Raw genomic sequence first — 23,047 nt, 5'->3', positions numbered from 1 at the left:
CATGAAAAGTGACATGTTCCAGAATGTCCTGCCCTACTTGCCAGGGAAGGTTTAGGGCAGATGGTGAGGTGATTTATAGATGCTTTGCATTTTTCTGAAACATGTCTTTTGCGAGACATATCTTTACGGTGTCTAATTGAGGATATGTATCATGCATTTAAGAAAGAATCAACATAATTACTGAATCAGTTTCATAATCTGACAACATAAACACTTTATAACAACATCGCGCCTACATGCAAGTACAATTGTTGATGCATTTGCTAACATGAGTCGCATATCCATCAACGATTAAAAATCTCCCACACTCAAGTAATATTATAGCTGTTAATATTTTCTTGCCATATATATTTTTATATTGTATGACCGTGAATTTGGATCACAATTTTAAGAAACAATCAACATGATTAGTAATTCAGTTTTACAATCTATCTACACAAGCGGTCTATTATCACACATCTTCATCATTTTATTGCCCATATTTTATGTAGTCTGGTTTAAATTTTTTGTTAAGATCAGTCTCCCATATACAAATGACCGGAATCTAACCATTTATACATTGTAAATCTCATTTGAATCAACGACTAAGTATCTCTCACGCCCTAAGTCCAGTGACCCAAGCATAGCCCTCAGCATAAAGTAAAAATAGCCCTCAGCATAAAGTAAAAATAATCAGTGTGAATAGTCAACCGATGAATTTCAATTTTCTTGGATGCTGCTTCCAGTGCCTTTATGTCACAGCTCATGATTTACATATGCAAGTGGGGTCTTTAGAAGGACAAAGCTCTGACTCTGAGTCAGACAGGAAACGTGCATATATACAAACTTTAGAAATTGTGTTGCATTCGACCAAAAAAGAAGAAATTGTGTTGCATACACTGGCTATCAAGAATCACAGAAAGGTGTATGGTTCACATAAAATTAAGCAGACTTTGATTTTTTTATTTTTTTATTTTTAATTCAGCAGAATTCCATGAATCATTTAACCATTTTTTTTTAATCAGAAATAATTTAACCATTTCTGCCACCATAATTTCAGATGAAGGGACCGAAGGAAACCATTGGTAGCCTTACAAAGACTGTCAAGCTTATTAATCAATGGAGTTGATCAATCTGAACAATCTAAAATGACTAAGCATATGAATATATGATGATTATCAAATGATGAGTAAATTTTGATTACAAGACTACAACTTCAACTAAATTTCTTTTTTCTTTTTTTTTTTTCATCCAGGAGCTTATTCCTCACAATCCAAGAAGAAGAAAAAAACTATAGCTGGCAAACCCAAGAAAAAAGAACAAAACTTCACAATTACAAGCAATCTATTTAAAGGAAAATAGTACTATTTCCTTGTCCTTGAAAAACATTTATGAAAAAAAAAACCATGACGTCTGCTTCTTCCTTGACAATTCACTCTGTATAATGTGTTCAGCTATCAGCATTTGGCTTTTCTCTGAAAATTTCCAGGTATACTTGAACTGTGACATGAGATTCAACGAGGAAGGCGCAGGTAGAACCTTTTTTTTTTTTTTCCATCGCAAGATCAATTTTACTCAGCTGAAAATAATCCAAGTTGCAACCAACATTTGCTCATAGAACCCTACTTACTTTAAATCTTTGTTGAAGAAGAGAAATATGCTGGCATGGCATGAGAAACAATAGGGCAGATTGTGTCAATTAATCTATATAATTTAACTACGAAGCGCTGCTGATTAAGAGCTGGGGATGATGGTTCCAACGTAGCCAAATCCGCAGATCAAGAACGTAATGGTTTGGAGGAAGAGGTATACAAAGTAGTTGTTCTTCCCATGCACATAATCATAGCATCCACAGACGAACAGAAAGGCCCCAAATCCCAGCTCCAAGAGGTGAAGCCTGTTAATGTTTAGCCAAGGATTAACAGATATAAAAGATTGCATATTAGGGGAAAATGGTGTGTAGAAATGTTGGAAAGAATAAGAAAAAACATTACAGGACAAAGCAGAAGGTAATAAAGAACAGGCTTGGGATGGTTTCATAACACCAGTAGATAATATTATTTTCCTAACCCCACATGTTTACTCTTAATAAACTCTCATCTGCTGTCATATGCCAGCAGCAGTTGATTTATATGATACTTAGGTGGATAGACCAATGCAAAGATTCTGATCTCCAGTAATGAAAAGGGTAAAAACAGAAAATTATTCTTACTTGTGGGATTAGGTTAATGTTGGCAAATAATTAAAACATATGGTACATGTGATTTGGTTTTTTGGCCAAGGCTTAAAGTTATGCAGAAAAGACAGAGCTCTCTGTGTGCCAGTGTAGATGTGCTGTCAATGCAAATAGTTACAAATTTCTATGCACATTGCACATGGAAAAATAAAATAAGCAAGTCTGCAGTAGAAAGAATAAAAGTGTTTAACGAAATTTTACCTGTTGCCAAACTTGAACTTTGGCCTTTTGAAAAATTTGGGGGCTGGTTTCTTAGCAGCCTCTGCTGCTTTGTTCTTGACAATATCTCCCAGTTTTTCAGTGACAACCCACTCATTGGCCCTCCCTGTTTCTAGCAGGCCAATCAAAGTTGCCTTGGTCCGGTGCAAAGACATCACGTTCTCGAAAAGGATCCAGTAAAACAACAGGTGAATCGACCTGCATAAATTCAAGAAGAAGATTGATTACTATCATAAGATTGAAGAACATGTAATAAAAGTAATTAATGAAGAAATCAAGTGTAGAGTCTAAAAGACCTTGGAGTTCCAACTGAGTTTAGAATAGTGATGATGGAAGGAATATAAACTGCTCCCCAGATTGGAACATAAACTTCAGGAACCAAAATGGTCAGAGGAAGTACAACGCAGTAAAAGAAGAAGGTCACCATGTGGGCTATGATCTTTCGGACAAAGAAGAAACTGTATATGACATAAAATTTCTTCCACAATGTAACTTTCTGCAACATACATACAAGAAACATAATTATAACACATGAAGAAGGAAGAAGGAAGAAGAAGAAATTGCATTAGGGGCACAAGTGAGTAATATAATTAAAATGAACTCACCTTAGTTTTTACTATTTCCATCACCATTTTCCTAAACAGATTAGCAGGACCACAAGACCATCTGTGCTGCTGGAAACGGAAGGCATTGAAAGTACTTGGAAGTTCACTTTTCACCTGAGACATAGATAATGATCAGAAATTGTGTTCATGTCATCCCTATAGTAGTTAGACTTCACCTATGGATGAACCATTTGATTTGTTCAATGTACATACATATTCGGTTAACAAATACCTGAAGGTCACCAAGGTACAAAAATTTCCAGCCTCTGAGACTAGCCCGGACAGCAAGATCCATATCCTCCACTGTCGTCCGGTCTTTCCACCCCCCTGCCTCATTAATAGCAGCAATTCTCCACACACCAGCGGTCCCTGCAATGTTTTCATATGTCAAATTCAGAACTGCAAATACTCTGAGTTGACTGTTGCAGTTGTAATTAGAATATGCATTACCATTTTAGCAAGAAACTACTAATATGCAGTGCAAATATGAGCAAAAATATATGCAATGCTTTATCAAGTTACTTTAACAAGAAGTAACTATTAATTACTGCGTCTGATTAGTAACTTGACAATCACTTGAGTTCAAATTCTCAATTTATCCAGTTCGACTATTGAAGACCATATACTTTGTCTCTTTTAAAATTCAAAACTTTGGCAATGGCGTGATTTTAGCCAGGAATGAAGGACCTAGAAGTCAACCAATTACATTTATTATAAAAAAACATATTAAAACATAACTTTGAAGAAAAAAGATATGATAATGACTGTGTAACATCCCTCCCTGCAAGTCTAAAGCTAAGTCTTAGTCTTGCAGACTTGGTCAATCTTCTATTTTTCTCATATGTTCAAGACCAAATATATGTATATATTTGCCAATTAGTCCCCACCAATTGGGAGCCCTGAACCAGCACTTTGCACATGTCAACCAATTAATAGACAGGGACAAATCAAGATAAATATTTTTGACCAAAAAAGAAAAGAAAAGGGCAACATGGATGATAATTCAAATTTGACCATAAGTGGTATTTGTTAAAACTAGGTTTACCATTGAAACCGAAGAAGGCATGTGTTGCTGACCCAACTTCTTGTTCAACTGTGAAATGATAATCCAATGACATCTCCTGCATTCTGGTCAACAAGCACTCATCCGAATTCACTGCAAAAATACACAAACAATTTTAGCTCACCCCAAAAAAAAAAAGAAGAAAAAAAGAGAGAGAGAGAAAAAATGTACATGTAACATAATATAAATAATCTAAATGTACAAACGTGAGTTAGACAAGTTGGTCAAAGGCAGTTAGCTCACCTCTTGCACCAAGTTAGATTAATTTAGAATATTTTAAATCATTACTTGTATAAAAAAGAAAAATAAAATGTGAATGTAATAAATTATTAAAATATAAAAAGATGTGGACCCCATCAAAAATAGGAAAGAAACTCAAAACATTTAAAAGTAGGGAACTGGTCTGGTGGTCACGTGACACAAATGAAGGTTGGCCACGCTAGCATGAGCACGACAAACCAAGTGTCGGTAAAGGCTGGAGCAGAGAAAATGTAGGTCCACCGCAAGGCCTTCTATGGTGCCACCTAGTTTTAGTAAACACAACACCACGTGAGCAGTGCACTAGCGGCTAAAAATCTTGAGTCCGTAAATTGATACGTTTGTCACTCAAGTTTCCGGAAACTCACTCTGCTCCGGCCGCTTACGAAATATTTGACCGTTTGAACCGTACAATCCGGGGTTTACATAAGGCAACTTATTGTCACAAAATTACCGTCCTTGTTCTCGTGCAGCAAAATGACAAACCTACCCCGCCTTTCTAGCATCTGATCATGCCGGTTCACAAGAAGAAGGTGACACTGACTTTGCTACTTGAGTGAGGGATCCTAATACTATGTTAGGGGCTCTTACGTCATTTACCATAAATACGAGAGACATGGAATCAAAATTTGTAGTGAATGTTTGACACGTTATGTTGACAGACTGTGAATTAACCGACCCACCAATTAATATTTCCACATAATAACAAGCTAGAGCCAAAAATAAATGGTTGGACTTTTATTTTTGTTTTCTGCATTAGGCCAATGAAAACGTAATCTTGAAGAGAAAAAGCACGGATTAATGGCAATAAAACTGACAAATTGAACATGAATCACACTTCCGTTCCGTCCATGACAAGTACTTTCTAATATTTCCAGACGTGGGTACCAAGCAGCCCTTGATGAAGGGCTAGCAGACAAACAGGTGTCAAAATCAGAGATGGCCAAGAAGGGCTGCTCTGTGTGGGCCCGACACCGTGATTGATGGGTTGTACTCTGGAAGACCCATTGCCCATGCACACTATACACACAAACTGATCCCGCCGACGGAAAAGAAAAAATAAAAGCCCAAATACATACCCAAAAGGAAAAACAAAAAGAAAAATCCACAAAATCAGACCACCGACACTCGGAAAAATTTAATAAGCGCAATTGAAGGGTAGGTTAAAAAAAACATATAATAATAATCTAATTAATAATAATAATCAGAAAAATGAATGAAATTATAATTAATTTACCGAATCTCCATCGAGCTTGAACCAGGGCAATGTCTGGGTTGTGGACCAAGAAAGGGATGGCTCGCCGGAGATAGTCTGGTTCAGGCCTGAAATCGGCGTCGAAGATGGCCACGTACTCACAGTGCTTCACGTAGCTGCGCTTCAATCCTTCTTTCAAAGCCCCAGCCTTGTAGCCTCCCCTGGTTTCTCTGATTTGGTACCTTATGTTTATGCCTTTACTTGCCCACCTTTGACACTCCAGCTCCACCATTTGCTGCAAAAACGTCAGTTTTAGATAGTTTTATTAAAAACCCACTTGCCTATTTTGTTAATGCGACGAGTCAAATGGCAAAAATGAAACAAAACCCATGTCAGAAACCACAAGGGTCACGCCAGAAAACTCAATAATTGGGCTACTTCATTCTCTGTGGCTTTTTAACAAACACATTGAAAAGACCCTTGTCACTAGAATGATGAGATTTGTTGGCGGTGGTGGTTGGAAGGAAAAATGATGAAGAAAAGATTACATTTTTAACGGGAAATGTGGGAGAATAATTAGTGGGGTGATCTAAATGATGGGTTGTTTTCCGAATTTAGGAAAGTTTACCTTGATTGTAGGGTCAGTTGAATCATCAAGGACTTGGATCACAAGACGATCGGACGGCCATGAAAGCCCGCATGCAGCACCAATAGAGATCTTGTAGACCTGACCCAAAAACCCATGAGAACACACAAAAAGCACCATACTTTTAAGGCTTTTTCTCTCACAAACAGATAGCAGCACACAACAATGCTTGTGAATCTAAGAACACACAAAAACAAAAACAGAGAGATTTTGATAGCAAAGCAGCATGTACCTCTCTTTCATTGAACATAGGGATTTGGATTAGAACCACAGGGAAATTGGAGCTGCCCAGTTCCAGGTCCTCCTGAATGGGCTCATATTTGTAGCGCTTCTCTGGTTTCTTCCAGAAGAGCTTGACCAAAATGATGACAATTCCCATGTAAAGCCTCTCAAAGAAGAGCATGAGAGACATGGCCAAGGAAATGTAGACACAAACTCTGAGCAAAGGTACTATCAATGGCGCTTTGATTAGCTCCCAAATCAGCCCAATTTGGCCTGCAATGTCATATGTGCCCCCTTGAAATGATTCTGGTATCAGAACTCTGGTTGTGGTCTCAGCCATATCTCTCACTCTGCAAAGGCAAGAGATGAGAAGATGATGAACAAAACAAAACTAACTACCAGATCTTTCACTCACTTTTTTGGTTTAAATGAAATGTGACCAATGTGGGGAAGTGGTTTTGTATAGGATTAAAGTGCGGCTCTCAAATTCTTCAATAAGGCAAGACAGAAAACAATGGGCTGAAAAATCCTTTGATTTCAAGAAAAAAAAAACCCAGAGAGGGAAATTTACGAGGCAATACAGATTGGCTCTCTTGTTTTCTCCTCTTCACTCAGAAGTGGAAAGTACAGAACAAAAAATCTACACTTTCCCTTCTTCTAAGCCTCTCTCTCTCTCTCTCTCTCAAAGATCTGTGCCAACTATTAACTTGTTCTGCCTCTTGGCAAAATGAAGCAGAGACAGGACTGAGAGTGCTGAGAGAGAGTATGAAGGACAGAGAGAGAAAGGGGGGGTCTTTTATAGTCAGTTTTGGCCCTACTTAGAATTTCATATTTATTTATATTTATTAGTATTATTTATTTCTCTTTTGGCCAGACTATATGTATTCTAATTCACTCTCTCTTTTAGGTAGATATCCTTTTGCAATTAAGAGAATCCTCACACTTTCAACTGTTCCAACTCCAAGTCTGAGTGACTTCATTATTGTCCAGCTTTTACTTGCTTGTTGCAAATTACAAGGTATATATTCTAACAAAAAAAACAATAATAATAACAAGCTGGTTGATAATGCAAAAGGGCAGCATTGTCATTTCTCAATAATAGAACATCTCAATAATTTTTATTTATTATATTTAAATAAATAAATATAAATAAATAAAATATAAATAAAACCCCTATCCTCCTTCCCTTCCTAGCTACTCTGGCATTGTCGCCGAGCTCATGCCATATTTGGTTAGGTGTGCAAGCAGTGAAAATCTTTTTCTTTTTTTTTTAATTTTAATTATTTTGGTTTATAAATATTTCAGTTGGAATTACAAGGGTAAAACTATAATTTCATTGCTAAGTTGACTTGAAAAGTAACTTCTAAAGTTGAATTCCACATTGAATTATTGGATATCTCATGAATATACTGCGATGATATGATAATTAGTTTTCCTAAAATAGAAAACAAATCAGTGCAAAATAATATCACAGCATTATATGTGATTGAATTTCTATTTAACAGTTTCCAAGCTTGTTTCTACCTTTTGCTCTGCCTTATGAGAGGTAAATTTCCTTGGGGTAAAAAAGGAAAACAATAATGTGTTACTTATTTGGTCAAGAGTAAAATCTTCAAGAATGATCTTAACTTTTAATAAATGCAGACCTCATTGTTAAGCCGGTCTAATACTACGAATCTGATCTCATATCTCTAGCCCAAATGATGAACTTGACATTCAACACATTATATTGATCACTGTACATGGACATGTGATAATATGGATGAATTAGTAACATCAAGTTCACATTAGTCCATATAAATAGTTGAATAAGTTGCTAGAAATTATATTTGGTCATGAATTCTAAGCTTATCTCGGTATTGCAATTGACTTATTTAAAGAGAAACAAGAATTGATGTCGTAGTATGACTAATTTACCAATGGTTGAGACCCAATCAGAAGATGCTTGAGAATAATATAGATAAACAAAGAGAGACCGAACTCAAGAGTTGGTCTGGTAACGTTTTATAAAAACAGTTTTTGAAAAACTGCTTTGCAAGAAAAAAATGACAAATAGAATTTTTTTTATTTTTAAGATATGCAAATGGGAAAATAGTAAATAACATGTTTGAGCTTAACAACAACCTAGCCTTTCATTTGCGTGGTCAAAATATCATCTAGTTGTTTTGACTTGAAATATGATGCACAAGATCCAACTCAAAATTAATTGGTAACGGATGAATAGACTCAACATTCCTTTTATGTTTTTGGGTTGTAGCTATGCCCACCTCTTTGTCAATAGCCACATAATCTTTTTAGGAGTTGGGTAATTTAGAAGTTGTACTTACTTTTTAACTTTTTCTCCTTTAAAAGAGAGAACCTCATGAGTCTCTGAAAATTGTAGGTACCGCCAAGTAAGTCTTAGAGTCTAGTTCCGGCCAAAAGAACAAAAGCCTACAAACCCAACTAAATGACACTCAATGCAAATTTTACAGTGCCTTTTTAGCCACACTTGAAACCATTAACTTCCAAGGGGGGTTTTTTTGGCCAGCAAAGCAACTTCCAAGGGTTTGGTTAAGGTTCAAGCCTTGTGAGTGTTTCTCACTTTGCCTTTACAAAAGAAAAAAGGACAACCAAACATTTTATAATGAACTCATATGAACTCTTGTGGTCCAAGTTTTTACACAATATATATGCGGCAAGCATATTCTCTGACTCTGAGTACAAGTCGGATTCAAGATTTTTACTTTTATTTTGCTAGTTGTAACTGGTAATACTTTTCTTGTCCATGCTAAACATAATGGGAGATTAATTACATGAGTTTGATTTCTCTTTTCCATCACTAATTAAATATTAGTTTGTTTAATACTTATTAGCCACGAGATTTGAACTTACGATATATTTGTTAGCTTGTTTAGGACTAAATATTTGTTAGCTTGTTTACTCAATCATGAGTACTTGAAATAACAAGCTAATATGGAGGTCCATATGAGTAGTCCATATATGACACCCTCACTACAGAATTTCGCTATAGAAGATAAGTTGAATGTGTTGTTAGTGGACTGGGTATAGGTATTATATTGTCTCAAGAGCATAAACTAGTTGCATTCGTTAGTGAAGCTCATAAAAAATGAAGTACCTATTATCAGGAATGCTACCCGGTGATGAAGGCTTGGAAATATGGGGAATATTAATTAGGATAGTTTATGCATAGGCAATCCGCTTCTCTCCGGTTCAGTAATCGGCTTTTCTTACTCTACTTGATTGCCGAACCGAATCCACCCTTACATATAGATAACTCGTGTTTTTTTTCTTCTTCTTCTTCCTTTGTTTGTGAATTAGGATAGTGGCCTAATGGATTAGAATTAGGATAGTTTCTGCATTTGATTCCCTTTAACATTAATATATATATATATATAGTGGTGGAGCCACTTCTAGGCTTGGAGTGGCCCTACCCTTTAAGGTTCCCTAAGAATTTTTTTTTCAATGATCCAAGTCATCTATTTTTTAAGTCTACATTCATCACTCTCTTTTTCTTAAATCGGAGGGTGATGGCTCTCACGCCATTGCATCACTCTTGTTGTTACTTTTCCTTCTATTTTTTTTTCTCTTTATATTTGTGTTAATCAAATTGTAATCTTATTTTGACTAGATTAATTTCATATTGATATTTTGTTAGATAAATTTATATTGATATTGATTAAAGTCGGCAACAATCGTAGCTTGCTTGTAATATTATTTTTTCTTTCTATGAATAGATAATAATATTGATTAATTATAAGGGCATTTGATTGTGTAATTTTTTTTTAATGAGTTATTAATCTTTTAAATATTGCACCTCCCGTAAAAAATTCTAGAATCCGCCCTTGATTCGAAGCAGAGGCAGAACTAGCCCAAGGTTTGCCCTGGGCTGTAGCCTAGGGAAAGTTTTGGGGAAAAAAATTAATTACACATATATAGCCTAATATTTAAACTTAAATATATATATATATATATATATATATAATTGCATATCCTAACACAACAATAGGTATAGTCAAGGTCTTCCACATTTTGTATTTGGTGTTAAAGTTTGTCCCAAACATCAATTTTAATCCTTTTCCATTAACGTATCTCCAAAAGATATGCATTTTTTTAAATAAAATTCACTCCTTCGTGAATAATATGGCTCTAATTCCTTCTTCTTCTTTTTTCTTGTGTTTACAATTAGCGTGATTTATATGATCTAATGTATACTTTTATTTCTAGAAAAGCTATAGAAATTATTAGTAAAAAAATTATTATTAGATTTTAAACTAATAATTGTAACTAGATCACTCATTAAAAAATTCCTAATTCCACCCTTGATTCGAAGTACTAGTGAATTGTCTGGATGACTAGCGTAGTAAAGAAAGTCATTCAACCTTCAAAGACTAGTTGCAGTGTCCAAGTTCAATTCAACTTTGAAAGCCTTATTTCTATCAGCATTAATGGAGTGAAAATGGCTCTTTTTGCTTCTGTTGTATTCAATCACTCCGCCCATAATGGCACTGGACGAGGTTTTTCCTCAATTTTCTTTTTGTCAACATTTTGTCGTTTTGTTTTTGAAACTCATATTAGTATTACTATTTTCTCTTCTTTACTTTTGGGTATATTATTTTCTTGCAAACCCTTTGATAAATTCTAGATATATACACCCAAACAGATTTCAATATGGATGATTTAATGCAAAGATGACTCTTGGAGCATAACCTAAAATAGACAGTTATGAGCAAAGGACCCACTAGTGTAGTGGTTTGAAGTATTTACTCCTTCATGCAAGGTCCTGAGTTCGAGTCCTAGCATCCGTGTTGTGTGTGTGAGTTTAATATGCTATCGACCCTTTTAATAGGAAAGGTCCTCCAAAAAAGAAAAAAGAAAAAGAGAGAAGACAGTTATGATCATTGAACTGCAAAATCGGTGGTCAAAGAAAAATGTAAAATGCCCACGGACATCTTTAGTTGTGGGACTATACATAAGTTTATAAAAGTTATTAAAAATCTGATAAGTCTTTGAAAGTCAGTCGCTTAAAATTTTTATAGAAGTCTTTATTTATTTTTTATAAATATATATATGTTGATGCTGAAAGAAGGATTGAGTAATTTATGGCAAAGTTGAAAGAAGGATTGAGTAATTTATGGCAATCTCTCTCAATTCCACAAAAATATAGATGATTGATTGATGACAGGAGACTGTGGTAGGTATAGGTAGTTATATAATTTTGTTAGAGATTATTATTACTTTTTAATTTATGATTTTTATTTCAAACTACCTAAATCTTGAAAGTCAAAAATTAAGGAAAGAAGAAGATGAAGACCGAACATGCATGTTTCTCTCAAAAACGACGGGTCTCAAACAAATTTCCTGAAAATGATTTTGACATGGATCTCTTCCCACTTGAAAAAGTAAACAATAGGACATCTTTTTTTTTTTTATTTTTATTATTATTTTGCATAATAATAATAATAATTGAATGATCTTCCACTTCTCAACCCTACTAGGAGCAAAAGATAATGGGAACAACATCATGTTCAATATTTCCATAAACAAGCATGGATATGTACAAAAATAATGTAAATAATTTAAACTTTAAAGAGCCTTAATATATTTATCATCATTTTTAAGTTGCACGGGATCACATTGATAAGGAGGTGTGTATTTGAAATGGCCCCAATCTTGCATTATTCTCCTGCGCAACTTCTTGCAAGAAAACATATTTTCATAAGAAACAATATGCCTGCGTCATTATGATATATATATTTTTTCCATTGAACTAATGTCATTATGATATATATATATATATATATATATTTTCCATTGAACTAATTGCCCATTGATTTATGAAAAAAAAAGAAGAAAAAGAACGTAAATATATATGCTTAATGAGCAGAAAAAAAATTCCTTACCGTTGCAAATTCATAGGTTATGGATGCCCATTGTAAAGACTATATTTACAATACTTATCATTTATAATTATGCCTTGTAACCACCACTTATGGGTGGTCAATGATGATGTATTTCCTATGTCTATAAATAGCATGCACACTAAAGATATATAAGACACTTGTAAGCCTTCAGATATTGAGAACTACTCTTACCTTTCCCATATTTTCCTTCTTTGTTATACACCACTTGCTTTAAATAATGCTTCATTAATTTTCTTTCATTTCCCTCGGAAAATTATTATTGGCCCACATATTTAACAAAAAAAATCAATTATTCACATTAACTTAATGTTTTGACATAAAAAAAGAATTAATGTAAGAGGGACCCTCTTTGAGAAAACCATAAGGAAAGCAGTCGCAGCCCCCTTTCGGGGAATGATGGCCTTCGTCCCTTTCCCCTCCTCTGTCCTCTCCTCCTATCCTCTCTCTTATCCTCTAGTCCCTTTCACATTTTATTTATTGTGAGGTTAGAATTTGAGACCTCTTTTAACATTGGAAAAAGAAGTACCATTAGATTAGAATGTTGGCCTTATAAACTCAAATTAGTATATTATTATTTAGGTTCGAACTTGGGACCTCTTCTAATGATTCTCTGCTAATAATCACTATTATTACTTATACAGAGTGGTGGTCATGCTTCTTATTATTTTTTTTTTTTTGGTTTAATGATTGTCATGAACTCTTTAGGAGTTTGCTGTGTTCTATTTTTTTCTTTAGGAGACTTCATTTCTTATCAACTTTCGGCGTTTGATACAGATATATCGTTTCTGCCGTTAGGCAGTGGAGTTGCATTGTAGGTTTGAGTAGGCGTGCTTTTGATTGCAAAATTAGGGATTTTAATAACTTTGTGGGTTGTGCATAATTCTCTCCATATCAATTTAACTTATTGTTGTGTTTAGTCATTGAAGAAGATTTATCCATCTTTTGCACTATAGTGGCCTTGTACTTGTTTTTTTTCTTTCATGTTATCAATAAAATACTATCGTTGGTTATAAAAGAAAAATGGTAATTTAGTCAATGAATAAAAGAAGTTCAAATACTGTCAAATTTTGAGGAATTTTTTTATTATTATTTTAAATCTTTTTAGAAAATGTTATTGATATAAATCTTACCCATACAAGTCGTACTGTCAATGGTGTAGCCCATCGCCTCGCTAAATTTTCCTTACATTTGCGAACTGTGATTTCTTGGTTTGAAGAGCCACCAGATTGTATTTCTGATGTTCTCTTTGAGGATTGTAACTTGTAGTTTTTACGGATATGATCTTAGGGGTATCATGTCCATATCCTAAACTATTCATGGTCATAGGATAATCAATTAGACATTGATAACCCACAAAGACCATCATGCATTGTATATGCTTAATCAGGAGTATGATTGGTCTCGAGTCATTCATGTGGAGATACTAAGATAAGTGTATGAGTGTTCATTAGAGAATGAATTCACTGAACACGATCAACAAAGAGAACTTGAATGAAAGTTTAACTTACATGTCAATCAAGATCTCTCAAGTTGGAATAATGCAAATTGGTCTTGACTTGAGACACCATGAGTTGTCTCATGGAAGAGTTGTAGGCCCTTAGCCATGTTGAAGTGTTGTGTTCCTCTAGGCATAACCCAAAGATATGACGAGGGTTCATGATCAATTCATCAAGACATATGAGTTTACAATAAGGGATTTCTACTTTTAGTAAATAAGGAGAATGATCAGGAAGATGTGACTCGAAAGTCTTTGGCTAAAGCAACGAGCCAGATCAATAATATAGATTATGATCATGCTCCAATGAATCACATGAAACTATAGATCACGCTAAGGGCTTGACATGAATTTCATGCCCTAATTAGCATGATCAAAAGCATTGATTAAGAGAAAGATCGTATTGCATGGTAATCTCAACTGAATAGGTTCACAACCCCATTCTATATTGGCTTGGGCAACCGTGACAAATTGCTCGACGCCATCACGACTTGTGGAAGCCCTAGGAACAAAGAGAGAATCTTGTTCTCAAGAAGGAGAATTAAAAGGAAGTTTTAACTTACAATCAATCAATAAAGAGTTTTGGATCGCCCACTACCTAACCGATTAAGAACCTAATGGATCGCACACTGATAATGTTAGATGAAAATAAATATGATGCACATAAACGTATTAATTTAATGGAGATTGAATTAATTAAGATAATGCGGGAAAAGAGTAATTTGGGCCTAAACTATAAAATCGGGTTCAAGGCCCATTGGGTTAATTAAGACATGTGGGCATAGTAGGATGACCACATAAGCCCAAGAGGCCAATAGAGACCCCATGGCCAGTTTTACCAAGGGGAGACTTTGGTCTCCTCCTTGTGTGTCAATTTTTTTATTTTTTATTTTAGAAATAGAATTCATTCATTGAATCAAAATAGTGTACATAGAACGACACGAAATAGTAGCCTCATTAAAACCTTCATGAAGGACAAACCTTAGGGTAGGAAAGAATACCACACATGTCATAGACTAACAAAAAAGTCTGAAACAGTTAGCATGACCAGTGCTAGAGCAAGATAAAATAAAATAGCAAATTGATACATAGACCTTCGATACAAAGACCTTCGACGAGAACACTATAACACAATCCAACTATCAAAAAGTCCTGCTATGAAATCATAGTCCTTTGCACAACCACAAGACAGTGGGAACATCCGACAGAATACACAATACGCCAAGAAGAAAGAAAACAACCACTAAGCACACCATCTCCAGCCACCTCCAATAAGGGAAATATGCAATGAGCAACACAAATGAGAGACTAACTGCAAAACATGCCAGAATTGACCCCCAAGCACGGCCTATCATCTCAACACTGACAAAGAAACCTCCTATGAAAACATAGTCATTGAGACATGCGGAGAATCAAATATCAGTTAAGGGGAGAATAAAGAAAACACCGTGCAATAATAACAAAATTGGCCTAGCTACTTAACCTGAACACGGGGATCAGGCATAAGAGCATTCCTCGGATGCCAAGCCCACGAATGCTCCAACAACACATTAAGGAAGGCATCCAGGAGACTTCACCGGGCCAGTCTCCATAGGTTTGTCAAGAAGAACACCAACATCACTCGGATTCGCAGTTCCTATCACAGAGTAACCAATCAAACTCGTAAATATGGGTAAAATGATGGTACCCAACAGCCTTAGTTGCCAAAAACTTGGCCCAACACCGTTAAAAGAAGGATCAAAGATATTTGACACAGGGCTCTCCTCACATAGCCAGAAAGCAACTAAAATTGTTCAATATGAATTGGAAAATAAAATTCATATATATTTACCTCCCTTGTGTGTCTATTTAAGTGAATTTTGTCTCTTGAGAAAAGTAAGGGTTTTTAGCTAGTTTCAAGAGAGGAGTTAGAACACTGTCAAGCTCTTCCCACCTATCAAAAATCGGCCACCCTAAGAAGTGAACACTAGTATCCTTCCTTCCTAGGTTGCATTATATCCTTCATCTTCCTTGGTGTTGTAAAGTTAGAGATCACTTTCATTGGTGATTTGGTGAATCTACAAGGCCTTCTATACAGTGATCAACTCCAAAGATGTTAACTTTGAGTGGTGCTTCAAGGGTAAAGTTTCTACTCTCTCTAAACTAAGCTTCAAGATACTTGGGGTTAGTTATATTATAGCTCAAAGATTAAATTTTAAAGCTTTTGTTGGCTAAGGTTAATTGTAACCTTATCTTTGTGGCTAAATATACCTAGGATTTAATGTTTCCTTCACCTTTTCCCACTCGTGATTGAGAAGGTAGGCTACCTCGGTAGACCAACAACCACTATGCTTCGTTTGGTGTAAAGTACTCGCTTAATTCTCTAGGACATAGTCTGATTTTTTGCACATATTACGCATTTTCCTAAAATAAAACATTATCGCCTTTGGGTCAAAAAAAGAAAGAAAACATTATTGATATAAACGACTGATTACAAGTACTATTATAACTTGGATGCAACTTATGTGGCGTTGTCAAAGTCTTGCTTTAAAAACCCGTAGCGGAGGAAAATCCGATGTAAAAAAAAAAAAGATTACCACTCCATCCAATCTCTTAATTACATAAAATATTGTGAAAAATGTCGTAGGACATGAAATTGCAATTATGCCATAGGTAGCAGTCCTTTTTTTGTTCAAAGGAACAATTGAGCAAAGTCTGCCTCATTTGAGATTGAGACTGTTCGCAAATATTAGGAGCCGGCATTATAGTTTGCCATTAATAAAAGAAGATCGGGCTAAGCTTGAGCTGGCAAGCTTTGCATCCCAGCAAAATACCAAAGTACCCTTACAAGAGAAAATAGGAGAAGAAATTATTATTATTTATTTTGTCACTAAACGCAACATAGACATTTAAACTTGCCCATAAAATCACAGTAAAATAAAATGACCACTTGTTTTTTTTAGAGCATCTCCACCCCAAAGGGCTAAGGCTAAGGCAAGGGTTGTCACTATTCACCATTTGTGGTTCCACCCCAAAAGGCTAAGGCTAAGGCAATTATTATTCACTTAAATTTATTTTTATTTTTTATACTTAAACCATTGATTTCGGTAAGCTTTCCGGATAAGATTTTCGATTCCCAAGTGTTAATATTTATCGTAAAATTCTCACCTAAAAATCAAGATAAAATTTTGAAATTAAATTTGGTGTGGAAAATGAATAATATTGGTAGGTATGTATAGAAAAAATTTCTAGAATTTTTTGATTTTTTAAATAAATTTTTTTGATTTTTTTTCAATTTTTTTAGCCAAAAATTGGACAACCGTTGGATTGTGCAAGATTTTTTGATCGGAAGCTCCAGGAGAAGCCACGTGGCTTGTAACCATTGGGCAACGTGGGCTGGTAGGTCCAACAGCAAAAAAATATTTGAAAATCAGTTACTGATGTCAACAGCCCATCAATTTCTGCTGTAAGCTTGCCTAAGCTGGTGAGTCTCATACCTTGCCCGGACTGAATTTACTGCGCTGGAGTATAAAATTGGGCTTGGGGGGGTCTGTTGTCAGGGCAAAACCCTAACGCTGGAGATGCTCTTATAGATTTATCATTCCACTTGTTTTTCTTTTTCATAGTACAAATTTTTTAGGTTATAATCTAAATGGTCAACTTTTTTTATAATTATTTTATAATTTCCGCTTTGGTAATGTGGAATTAGTTATAATCAACAAAATTCGAGTCACTTTGCAATTAAAAAAAGGGGCAAATCCTTGGCGTGTTTTCATCCTAGAGCCTTGTGTCAACTCACACGCCATTCACCCTAAGAAATGTTTGGGGTGCATCAACTCTCTTATTTTGCACAACATGCAAAAGTCAAAAAAACACACAAATACATACGATACATCTAAATAAAAAAATACAAATTTATAAATAAACTCAATACTAGACATGTATTTATAAAAAAATTCAAACACTATTTAAATATAGAAACACACCCAAAATTAACCCCAAAATCAATAATTGTATATTTTTTGGGTGTGTTTATAAATGGGTTTTGAGTGTGTGTAATGATGGGTTTATGGTGTGTTTATAAAGTGTTTTGGGTGTTGGGTTTTTTTATAATTTCAGCCATCATTTGGGTGTTTTAGTGAAACTCCCACAAAAAAATCGTAATGTATCAACAAAAATCATAAAGCAGATAGAATTGCATGAATGTCTGCTTTTGAAATTGATAATGTAATAACATAAATGTCGACATCATGCTTTTCTAAATTCATGGCCGCTTGAATGATAAGAACTACCATTATAATTTTGCCTTTTTTTTTTCCTTTAGAATTTTGTTTATGAGAGTTCATTACTTTATAGCATGTAAAATAAGGTTTTCATATTTTATTTATTGGGGAATTCGATCTTGAGACCTCTTTTATCATTAGAAAAAGAAGTATCGCTATATTAGAATGTTGGCCTTACGAACTCAAATTAGTATACTATTATTTAAGTTAAACAACTTAGGTCAAGACAATATGTATATAGTTTTAAAAAAGACTGCTTAACCTTCTTCGATTAGAAAATTGGAAGTTATTATAGAACTATATTAGTATGATTAAACTAAGTACACTGTACATGCATACATGTGAAAATTATTCTTACAGCTGGTGAGATGGGTTTGGATTTACAGCTATAGAATTAAAAAGCCATGGAAATATCGCTTCCCATTGTTAAAACAGTTGATTGCTGCGATGCCATGCACACATTGGAACGTGAGATTTTGCTAATGACACAAAGGAATTCTTAATCATGTGGATCATTAATGACATGAATTTCAGAACCCACATGTCTGTCATTTGTCAAAACTCTGGATTGTTTTCTCTTTTTAATTTGTTCTTTTTTGTCAGAAAATTAATACTCCCCTTTTTGCCAATATTAATTAAATGTTACAAAATTATAATTGACCAAACCATGTGTTAATTAACAATCAATTATCCCATTCTATAATTTCTCCAATGTTCGAATTCCCCTCCTTCAATATCGTTTATATAAAAAAAAAATGTCACATTTAAAAGATAAAATAAAATATAACATATAATAAGTGGCCGTATTACTAATAATATATATATATTTTATAATAAATGGTCGAATGCGCACATTATTTTTTTTTTTTTGTCAAATGATATAGTAGATTTGATTCATATTTGGTAGTTGGTCTGTCTCTTTAAAATCTTACGAGGGTTGTTGATTTATTAGGCCCGATTGAAACCAAATGGGACCTAAATATTAAAACTCTGAATTGAAGTGTGGTGCTCTCTTTATCAAGATGATACAAACCATATTTTATGTTATTGAATCCGCATAACTACTTCGATATCTATTTTTCAGTTCCTATCTACATAATTTTTGTGAATTCATACGACTTTTGTTCTTTTCTTACATTTCTTTTTGGTTTCTTTTTTTAAACTGTTCTTTGTTAATTTCTTTTTTCGTGATTTAAATTCATTTAATATTCAATTCACAATTACAGATAGTCTGTCGTATCGTATTTGGCATTTTGTATTAGGTTTCCGTTAGCTAGTACTCTGATAATTAATTTGATTTGGGTAAATGACCCTAAATATCTAGCTACCTTGGATGCTGGAAAATTCCCTGAAACGATTTTGGGAAGGTGAAGCTAATCAAAAGAGGCTAATGTGCCAAAAAGATAGACATTGTGACCTACCTCCATTTAAGAGTGGGCTTTTGGGACCTACCCCTTATATGCCATTCTTGTCTTGTAAACTTGATCAGTATCATCTGCTACTCTCCCTCTCTCTCGGTAGTGTGTCTGGTGAGAAGGAGATAGAAACTATCAATTTTCCTTGACACAAAAGAAAAGCATGTCTTTGGTTTTCCAGATAAATTAAGAAGAAACAAAACCCGCATGACCTTTTTGGTGAGGTTAAAGTAAAAGGAAGAGAAACAAAACACGTGGATGGATGGATGGATGGATGAGCACATTCAGAGAAGAAATTAGTCGGTGGGTTTCAACACAAAAGCCCCAGTTAAAAAGTTGATATCTTGGTCAATAATTTAAATATATTTATATATAGCTACTGGTGAAGCTTCTATCCTATATATTATTCCCAATTGATAAATATCTATATTTGTTGTTTATTATTGGTCAGTAGTGTTCATTTACTTTGAATTCTTTTTTCATTTGTATTTTTCTAACATTTTGTGAGTCAATTAATGGAAAATAATCAAATTCCCTATTCTTCTTGTTATACTTTTGCATCAAACAAATCAATTTTTGTTTTGTTTTATAGCAACTAGGGTTGACTCGGTCTGGATTGGTTCGATTCCGAGCTCAAAAGGGTCATCGAACTGTAGCCTTCAATTCCAAGAAAGATGGCACTGACATCGAACTAAAGAGTGGAGGAATCGACCACTCTGGTTAACCAGAGTTGGTGGTTTGATTTCTTTTGGTGCAACGGACCTGGTTATTTTTTAGCTTAAGTCAGAACATGCCCAAATTCAAGGCCTAAATCTGATTTACATTTCAAATCCTGCATTCTTGTAACAGATTCCTAGCACAATCCAAAACATCCTTCATCCAACGTTCAACATCGCATATTCATAATTGTAATCCCAACATTCATCATAAAAAATCCATCATTAAAGAGCCTTTATAAAGGCTTACAATTTAAACCAAAATAATTAAAGTTATGTTCCATTCAAATTCAACAACATTACAAAAGCAAAATCTGAGGCAGCTGATGTGTTCACATTCCAAAAAATTAGAAACCAAAATGAAAGGCAGCTACTGTGTATTCCATTCCAATATGTCATCCTAGGTTGTTGGTGGCAGTGGGAGTGGCAGTTGCGGCAAGCTGTAGGGTATGTAAAAAACCTCCAATGAATGTCTGCCATGTATATATTAATAATACTTTTTTATTTTTCCATAAAAAATCAGTTTGATTTGGCGCGCTGACGGTTATACAATCTCACTCCCAACCACCAAACTGGAATCACCGGTTCCGTTCGGTTTATGCACCGAATTCAAAAAAATAAATTAAACCAATATGTTGCTGGTTTAATGGGTTTTCTAGTGGATATGCTCTTAGCCCTAATAAAAACATGGGAGTTTCACTAAAACACCTAAAATCGGGGCTGAAATTATAAAAAAACCCAACACCCAAAACACTTTATAAACACACCCAAAACCCATCATTACACACACTCAAAACCCATTTATAAACACACCCAAAAAATATACAATTGTTGATTTTGGTTGTGTTTCTATGTTTAAATAGTGTTTGAGTTTTTTTATAAATACATGTCTAGGATTGGGTTTATTTATAAATTTGTATAAAAACATTACATTACTTTGCGTTCGCGGTAGTTTTGTAACATTTATAAGGTGTTCGAAAAGCAATGCACTCTGTTTTCTCTTTTAGGAGATAAGGGGATAAGGAGGAAAAAAAAAAAAAAAATTTACTTCGTGACCTCTAGAGTAATTAGCCCCATGTGCATTTGTATTTAACATTAGCCCCATGACAAAAAAAATAGTAACGTAAGTAAACTAATGTGACAAAGTTGACAAATCACATTTCATGGTGGCAGATAAGTTAGCCTATAATATTAATTAATTATTTATAGATGATTGTGCTTTCTAATTGTATTTTGCTTGTGACCATTTCAATTCTCGTGTTTCTTATGTCAATGGCACATGTTCATGACCCTGCCAAGTTGAAATTACTTAATTATCCAAGTTTGAAATTATATCAAATATTCAATGGATGTTAGTTAGATCATTTGTGTGTATATGGTGCCCCATATTTTCATGTGAGAGCTACGTACTAACAATTAAACTGTTTTATTTTAAAATTAAACAATGATTTAGACAGACTAATTAATTAATTTTCTAGTTCACACAAGATCCATTCATGGCCTGCACAGTTGGTTGGCTCACCACGCTAGTGCCATAATTTTTTTGTCTTGCTAGTTGATTGATAATTCTGACAAGAAAAATGCAACAGTTAAGTGATGAGTCTTTTATCGTTACGTTTTGGGTCATGACTTGTCATTTTTGTATCCATATGGAAGTTCAATTTGAGTGAGTTTTTACAAAGATGATTTTTCAATGAAAGACCAAAGAAAAATAAGTTCAAGTTGATTGTGGAGTGGGTCGAAACGGTGATTTTTACGTCATATTAACTTACTAATTGACTAGTAATTAAACACATTATAATGTTGTAGGCAGACTGTAATTCTAAATCACGCATTCAAGTAATTAATTAGAAATTAATCATATCAATAATTTAATTAATTTGACATCTTTATATGACACAGCGACAATAATTTGTGTATTTCTCAAAATGCAAGTTCACACCGATGGAGACAAAGCATCCGCAAAATAGCAAATGTCAAACCTGTAAGTTTGAAGAATGAGGGACAAAACAGTACCTCTCAGAGCAAAGGCATTGGGATTTTTGAGGTGTTCATGAATGTCATCAACAGATACATCAACCTCCTCATCATTATTCTAATGAACTATCAACTTTGGGACTTTTTGATCTTTTTTCTGAATTTAAGCACACACTAATTGATAATACCATGACTAGAGGAAAATAGCCAATTAGGGGGTTCCTAATTAGCAAGGAGAATACCATTATTGCAGTATCTTAAGACAACACGTACTGTCATATGAAAAAATTAAAATGCAGACATATCAATAATATAGGATCAGCTTGAAATAATGGCATCCCGATCTAAGTAGGTTATTCTTCTCATTATGGTATGATTTGAAGGTGGATGTCATAGATATTACATGACAATATCTGTATAAAGGGCCCGTGAGCTTTATTATTATGGCTTTAATAAATAATTTGACTAATTGTCACATGAGTAGGGTAGTTGGGATGAATTGGTAACATGCCGTCTTGATCAACTTAAAACAGAATGAATGTTAGTTAGATGACACTGTTTTTCTTTTTGTTTTGTTTTAATTCTAATTTTATCAAATAGAAACTTTATTAGATAAATTTCAACTGTACAATTGAATACATCAACAAGACATCTAAAATACCAATCCCAAGAGGGCAACAAACTAACATGCTAAAAACAAAACTAATACGGACAAAATTCGCACTAAAACTACTAGCCCACATCACCACAATTAACCAGAAGTCCAAACAAAGCCCACAAACCTAACATAACCGAAACCATAAAATAACCCATGAGCCTAGAACTGTAGATGACA

At 34.4% G+C, this 23,047-nt stretch overlaps 1 protein-coding gene across 1 annotated transcript; it reads right to left on the bottom strand.

The window, feature by feature from the left end:
- Positions 1 to 1,128: 1,128 nt before the first annotated feature.
- CSLA02 (cellulose synthase-like A02) lies at positions 1,129 to 7,197 on the bottom strand. Its single transcript, XM_008228886.3, has 9 exons — positions 6,434 to 7,197; positions 6,184 to 6,282; positions 5,598 to 5,850; positions 4,085 to 4,195; positions 3,272 to 3,408; positions 3,040 to 3,153; positions 2,731 to 2,930; positions 2,417 to 2,632; positions 1,129 to 1,876 (listed from the first exon to the last, which is right to left on the bottom strand). Exons 1-9 carry the CDS (start codon positions 6,761 to 6,763, stop codon positions 1,714 to 1,716), a joined length of 1,623 nt encoding a protein of 540 aa, XP_008227108.1. The 5' UTR covers positions 6,764 to 7,197; the 3' UTR covers positions 1,129 to 1,713.
- Positions 7,198 to 23,047: the final 15,850 nt, after the last annotated feature.

Source organism: Prunus mume, linkage group LG1, assembly GCF_029339155.1.
Source record: "Prunus mume cultivar Tortuosa linkage group LG1, ASM2933915v1, whole genome shotgun sequence".
Lineage (NCBI taxonomy): Eukaryota > Viridiplantae > Streptophyta > Magnoliopsida > Rosales > Rosaceae > Prunus > Prunus mume.
This window is presented reverse-complemented; position numbering and strand designations above follow the sequence as displayed.